The sequence below is a fragment of the Microtus oregoni genome, unplaced genomic scaffold (genome assembly GCF_018167655.1).
Source record: "Microtus oregoni isolate MIOR12 unplaced genomic scaffold, Mior012 000024F_ref0000369, whole genome shotgun sequence".
Lineage (NCBI taxonomy): Eukaryota > Metazoa > Chordata > Mammalia > Rodentia > Cricetidae > Microtus > Microtus oregoni.
This window is the reverse complement of record NW_024543083.1, coordinates 30,830,953-30,845,686: the sequence shown is the minus strand read 5'-3', so window position 1 is coordinate 30,845,686 and position 14,734 is coordinate 30,830,953. Positions and strand designations below refer to the sequence as shown.

General features: G+C 38.1%; 1 protein-coding gene across 2 annotated transcripts in view; it reads left to right on the top strand.

Moving 5' to 3' along the window:
• Positions 1-11,367, top strand: part of Wdr17 (WD repeat domain 17) — an 82,040-nt gene extending 70,673 nt beyond the window's left edge. For both annotated transcript variants that reach the window (XM_041673728.1, XM_041673727.1), the window contains 6 exons: positions 3,864-4,005; positions 4,675-4,777; positions 6,017-6,118; positions 8,403-8,501; positions 9,092-9,275; positions 11,079-11,367. In XM_041673728.1, coding sequence (XP_041529662.1) covers positions 3,864-4,005; positions 4,675-4,777; positions 6,017-6,118; positions 8,403-8,501; positions 9,092-9,275; positions 11,079-11,198 — 750 coding nt within the window. In that variant the 3' untranslated portion in view covers positions 11,199-11,367. The remainder of the gene's footprint in view (positions 1-3,863; positions 4,006-4,674; positions 4,778-6,016; positions 6,119-8,402; positions 8,502-9,091; positions 9,276-11,078) is intronic.
• The last annotated feature ends 3,367 nt before the right edge of the window (positions 11,368-14,734 follow it).

Genomic DNA, 14,734 nt, shown 5'->3' with positions numbered 1-14,734 from the left:
TATTTGTTCTTCAGACAACAAGTGATTGTAAAGTTGTTAATAAATCTGAAAAATGTCTAAGGTGATAAAAAAATCACAGTATTACTCTATTTGAGAAATTTAATGATAGGGCATTAAATTTGAGACTAATCTTGTACTCTAGATTCTGAAATTTCAGTGACAATTACTTCTTATTATTTTTAAGCCTAATTTTTAATTCAGGTATAATATCTACCTTTTAAAAGTTTTTAATGAGTTATAATAATGATGGAAATGCAATAGTATCAGCCAAATATAATATATATTAGTGATTGTTTATATATGGCTTATATATAAACCCTATGTATGACTTATCTATTTATATATAAATATTCCATAAATATATATAGAATATATATATATATATTATATACATACACACACATACTTCTTAGCAATGCTTATTGTTATATTTTTTTTGAGAGGAGGAGGAGGAGGAGATACCTAAACTATTTAGTCTACTTAGCTTTTAAGCAACAAGAAATGTGAAACTATAGTAACTGCATGAATGTATCTATTATGTTGCTTAGGAGTAAGCTTTAGCATTCTTTAAGTTTGTTTAAAATATAATTACATCATTTCCCCTCTCCTAACCATCCCATGTATGTCTCCTTCCCAAATGCACAGCTTCCTCTCCCTTAACCACTGTCACTCCATATACATACAGAGAAATGAACGCATAAACACAACCTGCATAGTCTGTTCAACGTGGCCTACATGTATATACATTTCAAAGTAGCCCAGTATTAAATAACCAGTCTTTGCCTGATCACTGGGGAGGACTAATTCTCCCTCTCTTAGCAGTTATTTATTTATCTAGGGGTAGGGGCCTGGGAAATTTTCCCCACCTATATTGGCATGCCAGTTGTTGTTGGAATTGTTTGGCTCTTGTTTAGGTAGCAATATTGTTGAGATTGAATGGATTTCATTTTCATTTTGTACAATATATTTTACATACATTTAAAATGATATGTAGTAATTAATTCTATTCATAAATCAAAGTGAAACATGTTGATTGAGAGACCATAATTTCCGTTTCCACAGAAAGGTCTGTTTTTAATATTAAGGGACATTATTTTTCCTTTGGTAATGATGAAATTTTGGGGACCCAAACTTTCCACTCTGTGTGCATTTTAAACTGTACAGTTTTAGACATTAAATATATTTAGTGTCTTAGATATAGGGTTGTTTGGCCTCAAAGATTAAATTCAATTCTATTGCAAAGGAATATGTGATAGTGTGATGTTATATTTGTTAGATTTAATGTAGCTTGGACAATGTCTGTATTATATGTTTACTCTAAAATGGATGACTTCAGATGGGGCTTATATTGCTCACTTTTGTGAACTGCATTGGTGAATATTAATTACAGCATTCTCATATGCTGTAAGAGGCCGCTTGTTCATCCCGGCTACCCAGAACCAAAATAACAACACAGAAACTGTATTAATTAAATCACTGGGCCAGCCTGGGAAGGGAAGCTCAGAGGTTCCTTGGCCCCCTATCCTTCTTGAGCTCTCTGCAGGGCCTCCACTCCCTGCATACCACCTCTTTCTTCCTAGCCCACCCAGCTTCCATCCAGAACCCTCCCCACTTCGGCCCCACCGCCCTCTTTCGGCACATAACATCACCCAGCCCAACCTGTCTGGGCACTGGGTCCGAAACCTCGGGGCACCCAAGCAGGCGGGAGTCCCTTTGTTTCTATGGCCTGCCTGCACCAAGCAGGGTAGGCGCTTTGTTTGCAACCTGCCCAACCAGCACAGAGACCTGATCTCTCGGCACCAGGAGAGCCAACGTTGGGGAGAGCCAGCGATGGGTAGGCAAGGAGACCTGATCCGGTAAAAGAAGATCCATAAGGGAGCATTTGGAAGAAGAGATGGGCAGACGCCAAGGCAAGAATTCGCCCAACAAGCTGAAAAGCAACATGAAGCCACCAGAAACCAGCGACCTCATAACGGGAGGACATGAACACCTTAATCAAGAAGAAGTAGAAAAGATTGACTTCATGAAAGTGATTGACGCCCTTAAACAGCATGTAAAAAACGCCCTTATAGAAATGGATGAGAAATATAACAGAAAGTTTGAAGAATTGAATAAATCAGTGAATGATACCATAGAAAACCAAGGAAAAACAATCAAACAGATAATGGAAACAGTTCAAGACTTGAAAACTGAAATGGAGGCAAAGAAGAAAACACAAACAGAGGGCTGGCTGGACATGGAAAATTTAAGTAAACAAACAGAGTCTACAGAAACAAGCATAACCAACAGAATACAAGAGTTAGAAAGAATCTCAGATTCTGAAGATACCATAGAGAAAATAAACACACTGATCAAAGAAAACAGCAAGTCCAACAAACTCTCATCACAAAATATTCAGGAAATATGGGACACAATAAAAAGACCAAACCTAAGAATAATAGGAGTAGAAGAAGGAGAAGAAGTGCAGCTCAATGGTCCAGAAAATATAATTAATAAAATTATAGAAGAAAACTTTCCCAGCCAAAAGAAAGATATACCTATGAAGGTTCAAGAAGCATACAGAATAAGAAAAGAATATTAAGAGCTGCAAAGGAAAAAGGCCAAATTACTTATAAAGATAAACCTATCAGACTTACACCTTACTTCTCCATGGAAACCATGAAAGCCAGAAGGTCCTGGATAGATGTACTGCAGAAACTGAGAGACCATGGATGCAAGCCCAGATTACTATACCCAGCCAAGCTTTCATTCACTATAAATGGAGAAAATAAAATTTTCCAGGATAAAAACAAATTTAAACAATACGCAGCCACAAATCCAGCCTTACAGAAAGTAATAGAAGGAAAATCACTAACCAAGGAGTCCAACAATGACCACAATAACTCAGACATCTAGAGACACTTCACCAACACAAATCAAAGAAGGGAAACACACAAACTCTACGACTAAAAAAATGACCGGAGTTAACAACCACTGGTCATTAATATCACTTAATGTGAATGGGCTCAACTCACCTATTAAAAGGCACAGGCTAAGAGATTGGATACGAAAACAGGATCCAACGTTCTGCTGTTTACAAGAAACACACCTCAACCACAAAGACAGGCACCTACTCAGAGTAAAGGGCTGGGAAAAGGCTTATCAAGCAAATGGACCTAAGAAACAAGCAGGTGTGGCCATACTAATCTCTAACAAAGTAGACTTCAAACTTAAATCAATCAGAAGAGATGGAGAGGGACATTTTATACTCATAACAGGAACAGTTCATCAGGATGAAGTCTCAATCCTGAACATCTATGCCCCTAATATAATTAAATCACTGCTTGGCCCATTAGCTCTTACTTCTTATTGGCTAAATCTTATAACTTAATTTAACCCATTTCTAGTAATATATGTATTGCCACATGGCTCTGGCTTACCAGCAAGATTCTGACCAGTGTCTGTCTCTAGCAGGGCTACATGGCTTCTCTTTGCCTCCTTTCTCTCAGCATTCAATTCAGTTTTCTCTGCCTAGCTCTGTTCTACCCTATCAGGCCAAGCCAATTTTTTATTAATCAATGGTATTCACAGCATATAGAATGGAATCCCACATCACTGATAAGAAAAATTTAGTTCTACATCTTTATTTGGCATTTGTGGTGAAAAGCCATTAATTTGTTCATTAATTTGTTCTTCTGCATTCTTTTGTCTTAAAATTATCTCCATAAATAATTTCATTTATAAACAATTTAATTTTACATATATTTTGGGCAACTTTAAAAATGAAACAAACAGAGCTTATTGGGGCAATAATGAATGTTTCTTCTATAGCTTTTAACCCTACAAATCTTAGTAACATTGTCTTTCAATAAATTATTTCCTAGTGCAATCTACCTCCAGTAGAAGAATGTATTCTGTTAGCTGAAAAGGCCCATGCAGATGGCAATGTATTTGAAACCATAAAGTATTATTTATTAAGCCAGGAACCTGAAAAGGCTCTTCCTATTGGTATTGACTTTGTCAAAGGTAAGTTTCTAATTGGCAGTTGATTTTTAGGTCTATTTTTTTCATTGATATTTTCACTAACTGATAATCGTCTTGATAATCAAGCACTTGTCACCACTCATTTCACAAGGAGAGAGATTACTGATGTAAAATACGGTGTCTCTCCTGATTTTATGGTATAGGAGGACCTAGAGACAGTGAAAAGAATAATATTTTCTCTACATACTACAGAATTGGGATTTATAGTGATATATTATTTGTATTTTAATAAATAAAGCTTGCCTGAAGATCAGAGAGTAAAGCAGTCCCACTGGTCAGCCTTACAGACCAGGCAGTAGTAACGCACACGTTTAATCACAGTAGCTACACTAGTTTGTCATAGAAACGGGGCAGTGCACACCTTTAATCCCAGCCCTAGAGAGGAATATAAGATAGGAGGAGACAGCTCAGGAACACAGTCTCATTCTGAGGTTCCTGGAGGCAGAATCGCCATTTTGACAGATAGAAAGGTAAGAGCCAGTGGCTGACTGATTTTTCTGACCTTCAGGTTGAGCTTCAATTTCTGTCTCTCGGTTTTTATTATCCGTGCTTCAAGGACTGACAAGGGCTGATTATACAGTTTTAAAAATTGGATGATTAAGACTTAATACTGTAATTTAAAATGCATTTCATTTGGTTTTACTTTGACAGGATGTATCAGCAGCTCAGACTGGTCTGTGGATACTGTTTTCCCTGTGCTTGAGCTATTGAGTTTCATTCGTACTGAAAAGTTACTCTTGCATACATGCACTAAGTAAGTACTTTCGTTCCAGACATAAAAACAATCAGTATAATATTTTAAATGGCACTGATGTGTTTGGTGTTCAAATCAAGAAATAGAATCAGCTTAAGTAGCTGAGGTTTTAGGACAAATGATGTTTTTGTTATGACCTTTTTGTTATGACAACAATAACAAGACAGGACAATATCGTGAACTTGAAATGAATACTTACTATTAACAATAGCTAGTATGTGTATACTTTATGTATGTGAACATGTGTGTAGTTTCATTTATACATACTTGTTCAAGAAGGCTAATTGAAAACATTTTGATGGTTGTCGGCATGGAATTCTTAAGAAATTAAAGGTCATATTTATTCAATATCTATTGTATGTAATGTAAACCAGCATACTAAGCCTAAAAGAGAGAGACACAGTGCTAGAAAACAGAAAATGACAACATCCTCAAACTCAAGGACCATCTAGGAATTTCTTTCATATATAACTAAAGTCCTCAGAGATTTGAGGATAATTTGTTAGAGAGACTTTCAATGGAAGTCTGGGAAACTGTCAAGTTAACCCCCTAAGCCCATGGTAAATCAAACTGATTTTGCTGGTTCTTTCCTAGGGTGGACATAATGGGCCATTAAGTTCCTAAATCTGATAAAAGGAATTACTTAGAGATAAATGACATGAAGAGAGAGAGGCAGGAGAGGCCTCAGCGTGCAAATCAACTAGAACAATAGGGCACTTGCTTTGTTTGAGGACACTAGTTTAGGTACCAGCATGAAAACACAAAATTGTTAAATATATAAAATAAGCAGATAAAAAATAAATGCTGTTTAAAGATACTTGCTTTAAATGATAATTTATTTCATAGCACTTGTTTTGGAATAAGAATTCTGGATTAATTTTTATCTAATGAATAAATCATTTTCTCCAATTTTACAAAATTTCGTAAATGTATTTTTTATAATTTCAGTTTTTTTTTAAATTTAATTTCTTTTTTATTTATGAATGCTCTGTCTGCATGTGCACCTGCCTAACAGGAGAGGGCATTAGATCCCATTATAGATGGCTGTGAGCCACCATGTGGTAGCTGGGAATAAAGCTGAACCTCTGGAAGAGCAGCAACTGAACCATTTCATCAGTCCCCAATTGTATTTTATAAGTGTCATTTTTCAGAATATAGACAGATGTGTTTGAATTATGTAAGAGATTAGTGCCCTATGCTTCAAATTGTAAAAGTTAAAATAAATATATTCTCTTTCAGTGCTCGAAATGAATTACTCATATTATGTGGTTACATTGGTGCCTTACTGGCTATCAGAAGACAATATCAAAGCATTGTTCCAGCTCTTTATGAGTACACAAGGTAAAAATAAAAATATTTTGTAGAGAAATCCTTTGTACTAAGGTACATAGCCTCTAAGTAGGTCACAGGAACTGAATGCATTATTGTGTTCTCTTGCATTCACTTGTTTTCTTGGTGTGTGCTCTAGGATTTGTTGATGTCTGCCTATCAGGACGCTTCAGAGAGGTGTCCTAGAACTCATAAAATGGCCCAGCAATTCCATCAAAGACCTGTATCTTTCCTACTTTTTCTACTCTGAAACTCTTAGCGTCTTTTCTTCTGAGTTTCCCAAGGTTTCAAGAGCCATGCTAGCCCCTATACATCGTGTCTACAATCTAGAGAGAACAAAGAGGCAGTAGAAGTGGATTTAAAAGAGTGTCTGCAGGCCAGACTTCCTTTTTTCTAGAAAGTCTCCCATCCATATTCATGCCTGCATTTCACTTCCATCACTGCAAAACACAACTGTTAAAATATAGTAAGCCATATATATTAGTTCCCAATCTCAAGTAAAGGACATTTTTAAGTAGCAAATAGGCAAGTATTTTACATTCATTATAGATTGGATTTTATAACCCTGCCAGCCAACCATCTACATTCTCTAATAGCTTGCTAAGCTTCAGTCATTGTCCATTAGACTTAAAACTTCCTTCATTCAAAAATAAAATTCAAGGCTGAAACAAAGATTCTTCATTTCTAATCCATCCCACTGCTTAACAAGACACATCTCACTTTATGAGTATGATTCCAGGAGTGAGCAAATTCACAGAGTATTTCCAGAAATTAATTTACAAGTCCGTCGACTTGCTAAAGAGTATAGTGTGTAACCTTTGGATTTTTGATGCTTAGAATTTAGGGGAGCATGTTTTTCTGAGTACCTTTTACAGAAGGTAGGAGATTGTGAGGGAAATGGAAAAATTTCTTATTCCTAATAACTCTGTTGAAGAAGCGGACACTGCTACCTAGTACAAGCCAAATAATAAGGTAGGCTAAGGCCATCAGGATGCTCAAAGAGAATTTAAGTCCAGGCAACAAACCAAATGTCAAACCCACTTTCAACCTTAAAATAGGGGGTTTCATAGACATTAAAATCATGCTGACTCTGTCCAGCTGTGTGTGACTTCACTGATGACAAGGGAGAGAAAAACAGTCTCTTAAATTAGTATTAATAATCAATATATGGAAGAAGGGAGTGGCGACTCATATCTGCAATCTCATAGGGAGCTGAGGTCAAAGGATTCCCACTGGTTCAAAGCCAGCCTGGGCTACATAGAGTTCCTCATAAGCCTGCATACAGAATGAGACTGCCTCAGAAATTGGGAATCAAACAAAGCATAAAAGCCAAAGTTATTATATGCAAGGCAAGAGAAATGTCATAGAATATGTCTAGGTAATGGAAACATGATGATTAAGAAAGAGAACTTTAAGAAGTCTCAGTTACAGATAATTCTTTATGATGATTGTTATGGCCTGAAGCCCAGGTTTATTTTTATGCTGTACTAAACCTCCAATTCCCCATCGTCTTGTCAGTTTTGTTTCCACTTCTTTTCTTCCCCTGCTTCCCCACCCCGCTAAACACTCATATCTTCACACTTCTCCTCTCTCTGTGCTATTATTTGTTCTACAGAAGGTTCATTTGCAAAGTGTGCATGTGTGCATATGTGCATGTGTGTATCTGTGTGTGCATGTTTGCATGTACATATGATGGGGGTGGAGTGTTCATGCCTATTCTAAGGCATACATCAGGAGGCAAAGGAAACCCCTGTGGAGCTGATTCTCTCCTTCCACTTTTACGTGGATCCTGTGACTCAAACTCAGATTGCCAGGCTTGCACAGTTAGCACCGAAACCTTGTTTCTGAGCTTTACCTGATTTGTGAGTCTAGGGGTCTACACCACTCCAGCCTTAAACTGAGTTCTCAAGTAAAACAAGCTTCTCAAATCGAGTCCTTTTCCTTTTCTAATAGTGTATTTATATTCCTGCTATTCAGAACTAAGTCAAGGTTCTAATTAGCTGTTGTATCTCCCTTCAACATTGCTTGTCTTGTCTCACCATGCTCAATAGACTATTCATAATTAGCTGCAGTCACTCCTCCAGCCATGTTTCTTGAGCATTTTAGACTTACCAGGGACTTAAGTGATAAACATATAAGTGAACATGTATGTGCCTATGTATACATAATTGTATGTGCATGCACACTGTTGAACGATTGATATAGATACAATTTCAGTTATTAAAGTTCATTTGTTTTGTCTGATGTTTTGCTGTTATCCCAGATTGCCAGATGTCTTTTTTTTTTTATGTTTCAGTCAGCTATTAAAACGCCGAGTGGTGTCGGTACCTTTAAAAATAGAACATCTCTCTGAGGAATTGAATGCGTGGAGAGCTTGCACACAGTCTGCCAACCAGTGAGTGAATACACTATAGCATTCAAATGCAGAAGGAATTTAGTGTTACAGACAAAAGTGTTGGGATGTGAATGTTTATTTTTAAATCGATTTTAGGAAAATAATTTGTCAATTTTTAAGCATATACTTAATAGTAATTTATTGTGATGTTAATCCCTGCCTTTCTGAAGTTGTTTTTCAATAACTTAATTTATTTGTCTCTATCTATATAGGATAATGGACTAATTAGAACATAAAGATTCTTTCTCTGTCCAGCCAGGCAGTTTTCAAATCACAGCACAGAAACTCATTATTAATTATAAAAGCTCATTGATAGTTTGGGCTTAGTTTCTAGCTCTTATAACTTATAATAGCCCATTTCTATTAACCTATGTGCTGCCCCAAGGCTTGTACCTCATCTGCATACGGTTCATCCTGCTTTCCTGCTTCTTCCATGTCCTCGGGCATCCTCTGTACCTAAAAATCCTGCCTAGCTCTTGACCATTTAGTTTTTTATTAAACCAATCAAAGTGACACATCTTCAAAGTAAACAAAAATATATTATTCCACAATATTAAAAAATGAAATATGAACATTTGTTTAATACATAGATCATCGGAAGAGTCTCCATGTACACCCCCTTCTGATTTGCAACGAACCGTTTATGAAACTTTATTAAAGAGACTGAAAGAAGAGCCGCTCAAGGGAATTGTTGGACCAGATTATGTGACTGGGTCAAATCTTCCAAGCCATTCAGACATTCACATCTCTTGTCTTACTGGACTAAAAATTCAGGTACAGACTAATATCAGAGATCAACTTTATATTTCTATTATGTGTTTTACATGTTATCCTCAAACAAATATAAGCTCAGTAAACCTGACAAATGTGTAGATTTCAGTATTAAAATATCGCTCTTTGTGCTTCTGTGATAATACAGGTTGTCTCTTTTCCCTTAAGATAAACCCCAGAGATGTGATCACTGAGCTATTATCACTGAAGCAATTGTGTAATGCACGCATTTAGCAGCAGTTTATTGCCTATAGAGAAACAAAGCTTTTTAAAAAATACACTTTATATCTTAAAACAAGTAAGCCAGTGAGATAATCGACAATTACACATGATTTTGTCACAGAAGATTGTATTTTCCTTTCTAGTCTCTATTTGTGTTACATAAGCACAATAAAGTAAAACCAATAGATGTATATCACTGATCTTACATTATTTTACTGAACTTTAACAAAATTAAAGTTCGCCGTGACTCATCACGGAGGATGACTGATTTCAGAAGAGCATTCTTTATCATATAGACAAATTGATGATGAACAATGCTTAGAGCTCTGAGTGGAACCCAAGAAGATTGTTATAAGAGCAGTCTTCATTGTCTGAGAGTAGAAGTCCCTGAGCAGTAAACAAAGCCAAATTTGGCAAAGTGGATTACCACAATCTGTCACAGAGTGTGCCAGCTGCCAGGGTTATACACATTAATGGGCATGTCCTTGTAGTCCCGATGAAATAGTAAAATCATGTTCATTGTCATGACATGGCAGGCCAATGAGTGATCCAGATACTCACAATAAGTGGAATAGCCACCCATTAATACAATCCCTGCCTCTAGCTTAGTTCACCAATTGTAAGCCAGACTCTTGAGAACACACCAATAATCTCTAAAAGCATAGGACACACGACTTTGTACACTGGCATTACTCACTTGTGTTTAGAGATTTAAAACAAACAGCGAACCCAGTAACTTACCAGTAAATCTGATTTTTTTTTACACAGGACCACACCCACAATCGGATATACAAATTATCCCAGTGCATATGTAACGAATATAGAATAAGTAATACCTTTCTAGAGGATTTTTAACTTGAAATTAATATGTTTGTGTTTTATGCATCTCAAGTACTTACTAATGTGAAGTTAACTAATGATTAACTTGTCCAACTCTAAAAATAATTTGCAAACCATAAAACAGGTATTTACTATTATAAACAGAACTTGATAGATCAAAAAAAAACTAAAATTGTACTATCTTATGATTTATTTATTTATTTTTTTTTTACACTATGCTTTTCCCCCTCGGAGCAGAGTGAGACAGATTGAAAGACTTTTCAGAACTACTCAGGATGTACTAATAACTGATGTGACTAAAGTACAAATAGTCTCTCAAGTCATGAGGCAGAGTGTAATTTTAAACCACACACATGTAGAGCCAAAGCCCCCCTTCTCGTCTGTAGAAAGGGATGCAAGCTTCTGGCTTCAGACACTTCCCAGCCATGCTGCCATCAGCTACATTAACTAACACAATCAAGTCTGTCCAGATCTGTTATTGACAGTGGGCTTTCATAACTTAAGTTAACTTTGGGGCAGTTAATAAACTAACCGCACTTATTGTCATTTGTAGTACTGTTATATACAAAGAGTTAAAATCGTAGCATTAATTTATATTAATGGCTGTTTGAGCAGCCATCAGAAAATGGAGGTACATGAGTGAAGTGTTTGAAGGTGTTTCTACAGCTAGTGGTGAATGCATCTAAATCTCCAGCCACTGCTGCAAATGTCCAGTCTCATCTTCTCTTTCTCAACTCTGCACAGGGGCCTGTGTATTTCCTGGAAGATGGGAAATCCACTGTTTCTTTGAACGACGCTCTGATGTGGGCAAAGGTGAATCCATTCTCACCTTTAGGAACTGGAATACGACTCAATCCATTTTGACTGCAGATTGTTTTTCTCCGTAATTAGTAGTTTTTGTAAAAAAGAAATTTGGGGTATTTATCACCTTCATTTTGGTTGTTGAAGAATAATATGTTGGGAGGTGGGTTGGTGGTTGGAAGATATGAAGAAATAATATTAAATTTTATTGATTTCAAAAATAAAATATATAATTCCAAAGGAAAAAATACATATCTCATTGATAAATTATATTATTTTTACATTTACAGGGACATTTTAATTGACTTCAGGCCTGTAGAGCCGGCTTCTTCTACATGACAGATACTTCTCCCTGATGCTCAGGCAAAGCCCTTACAGACAGATATCCAAAAGTCCTTTCATGTTGGGTTTCAATCTCTTCACCACTTCTTCCACCCCAGCTTTTCTGGTCTTCTTAAAGCCACCACGTAGGGTAACCCACCCCCTGCACCCATACCCAAACTTTCCCAGAGGGCTTTGTGAACCCATCTTTCTTTAATCCATACCAAGTATGAAATAGTCATCCTGGGGAAGACTGGCAGGCAGATTTCACACATATGTCTCATAACAAAAAAAAAAAAAACAACAAAAAAAAAACTTCTTATTATGGTAGACACTTTCTCAGGATGGGTAGGAGCTTTCCCTGCTATTGCTGAGACTACAGAAATGGCATGTTTCCACCTCATGAAGATTTTGCTCATGTTTGAATTTCTATCCAGTCAAATAATGGCCTGGCATTCATCTCCTAAGTCACCACCCTGCTAGTGTCAAGAGCTCTGGCATCTTTGTATTCCGTTCACTCTAGATCCTCGGGAAAGGTAGAGAGCTAATGTACTTATTAAAACTCATTGACCAAAATTGCCTTCTGAACTTGACCTTCCTTGCACTCAACTCTTACCTCTAAGCCTAACTCACATTCAGGACAGGCCCCAGTCCCCTTCCCTCCGCCCATTTGAGTTCATTATTGTGCTGCTATTCTAGTCTTCTAGGAAATTTACCTCCTCTGGAACCAGGCGCACTCTATGACTATTTCCCTTCACTTAGTCTCTTAAGACACCTTCTCAGTGGACACGCTGCTTGTGTCCACACTCAGCTGACCCGTCGCCCATACCACCCTACCACGGAAGTGGGTTTCCTTGATAGCCTCTCATCCACAGACTTTCCCACATCAGGTCATCCTCACCTCCCCAACAGTAGCTAAGCTCCAGGGAGTCTTGGCTTGGACCCATCTGTTATAGCTCAAACAGGCCCCTGATCCCTCCTCTAAGATAAGTACTTCTGTTGGTACATGGGATCACTAGAACTAAGAATCTCTTGCTTGCCTCCTATAATGGCTATTTATGATGGTTGTCAACTTGGACCACATCTGCAATGAACTAAAACACAAGTGGTTGGATGTACTTTTGAGGGGGTTTTCTTAATTGAATGATTTGAAATGGGAAGACCCATTTTTAATCCCAATTGACAGCCTGTAAGCCTAATAAATCTCCTATCTATCTATATCTTTCTATCTATCGATCGATCGATCTATCTATCTATCATCTGTATTCATTCTATCAGTTCTGCTCCTCTGGAGAATGCTAACCTCCTGTCCTTGAGAACACCCAAAATGGACTCTTTCTTCCCTCTTTCACTGGGAATTTTCTCTGCCCTCCTGATATATCAGACATGGTGACAGGCATGGAAATTTCAAATATACTCTGTCCAAACTACATTCATCTTGAATGCCACCTTCGGTCCCCTCCCTGGTTGCAACTCAGAGAGCCAGCTGACCTTTGACTCTCATGCAGCCTGCTCTCTTTCCCACCTGCACGAGCCATCAAAGACCCCCTGCCTCTACTTTTCACAATAACCCCAAATATTTTGTTTTTCTTATGATCAAGCAGATAAGGACTGCCTGGCTGACTCTTCCTGGGATGTATATCACAACTGAGGATGTAGAAATTATTACTCTGAACCAGGCTGAGGCATGCAGCCACAACAACTTCACTTCCAGCTTGCACATGTTATAGCTACTTTCACCATTCAAAACCCTAAAAACAAAAGGTGGACTGACAGGGATTACAGTGTGAGAGCAGCTGTCCCAATTCACAGAAGGAAGGTCCTTTAAGAAGGCCTCTTCCACCCCTACTGGCACAGGCAAGGCCATTAACAATCAGTATCTAACCTAGACTCAGAATTCTATAAACTTAAACTTTTCAACCCTGTCTCATGGAAACCATCTTTGTAATTGGAGGTGAGATTCTGTCCTGCCCCATTCCACAGCTGCTTCCCAAATTACTATACAAGAGACTTATATTAATTATAAATGTTTGGCTGGTAGCTCAGTTTTATTACTAATCAGTTTTTATTCTTAAATTAATCCATAATTCTTATCTATGTTTAGCCACGTGGCTTGGTACCTGTTCTCTGTGCAGCATTCTCTCATCTTGCTTCCTCTGCACCTGGCTGGTGACTCCTGACCCTGCCCTTCCTCTTCCCAGAATTCTTCTAGTCTCCTTGTCCACCTGTACTTCCTGCTTGGCTACTGACCAATCAGTGTTTTATTAAACAATTCGAGTGATAAATCTTGGCAGTGTTTAAGAGCATTGTCCCCCAGCAGATCTTAAATGACTTTCCTTCAGTAGAGACATGGGGTTCCTCAATACAGTATCATTTCCTCTCTCTGCTCTCTTGCTATGGTCTCTTGTGGTGCTATCCCCCTCTCCAAGGTAACCCTGACATCTACTCCATTTACTCCTGAGCTCATCTGCTCATAAGGCTAGCTCAGTTTCAAAACCCATACTATCCCCAGAAGGACCCTCTTCTGGTGTCACTCTAAGCTCTATAAAGGCAGAGATGCATCTACCCCTGGTCCTTGCTCCCAACTTTGTTAGTTCCTCTATATGTTGAAGGGGAAGTCTATAATCTTCTCCAACCCTCCCATAGGGACTGGGATGCAGTAGCCCATCTACTTGTGATTGGAGAAAACTTGGTAATCTCGGTGGATGTCATGGACTTGGTGGCAGTGGGATGGGTCAGAGTCTGCATCTCAACAGATCCCCACCCACGTAACACACATCACTGAGCATTCCACTTCAACCCAACTGCCAAAAAAAAAAAAAAAAAAACCAGCTCAGCTTTCTGGCCTCACTGGCACTGCAAGATCAAAGGTCCCTAGGACCCATTGGCAGCTAAGGGAGAAGGCACTTGTTTCATTCTCAAGAAGGATTCTGCTGCTATGTAAAGCAGTCTAGCCAGGTAGAAGAGCAAATTAAAACCCTACAGGACCTGGCATGCAGAGTCTGAGCCCCAGGGACTGATTCCAATACAGGACCCTCACTGTGTTCTCCTGTGGCCTCTAGGCTGGTGCCTCTCCTCGGCCTCCCACCTGCATTCTCCTCATAGTAATGATTACCCAGTCTCTTCAGACTTTTTTTCAGGAAATAATGAGCTGACCCCATATTCAGTGAACCAGACAATCTGATAGAATGTCCTCAGGTCTCCTATCACTATCGGTCAGTTTGAGGCCCTGCCTGTGACCAGAATTCCAAGTCTTCATTTTTCCAATATTTCTATTC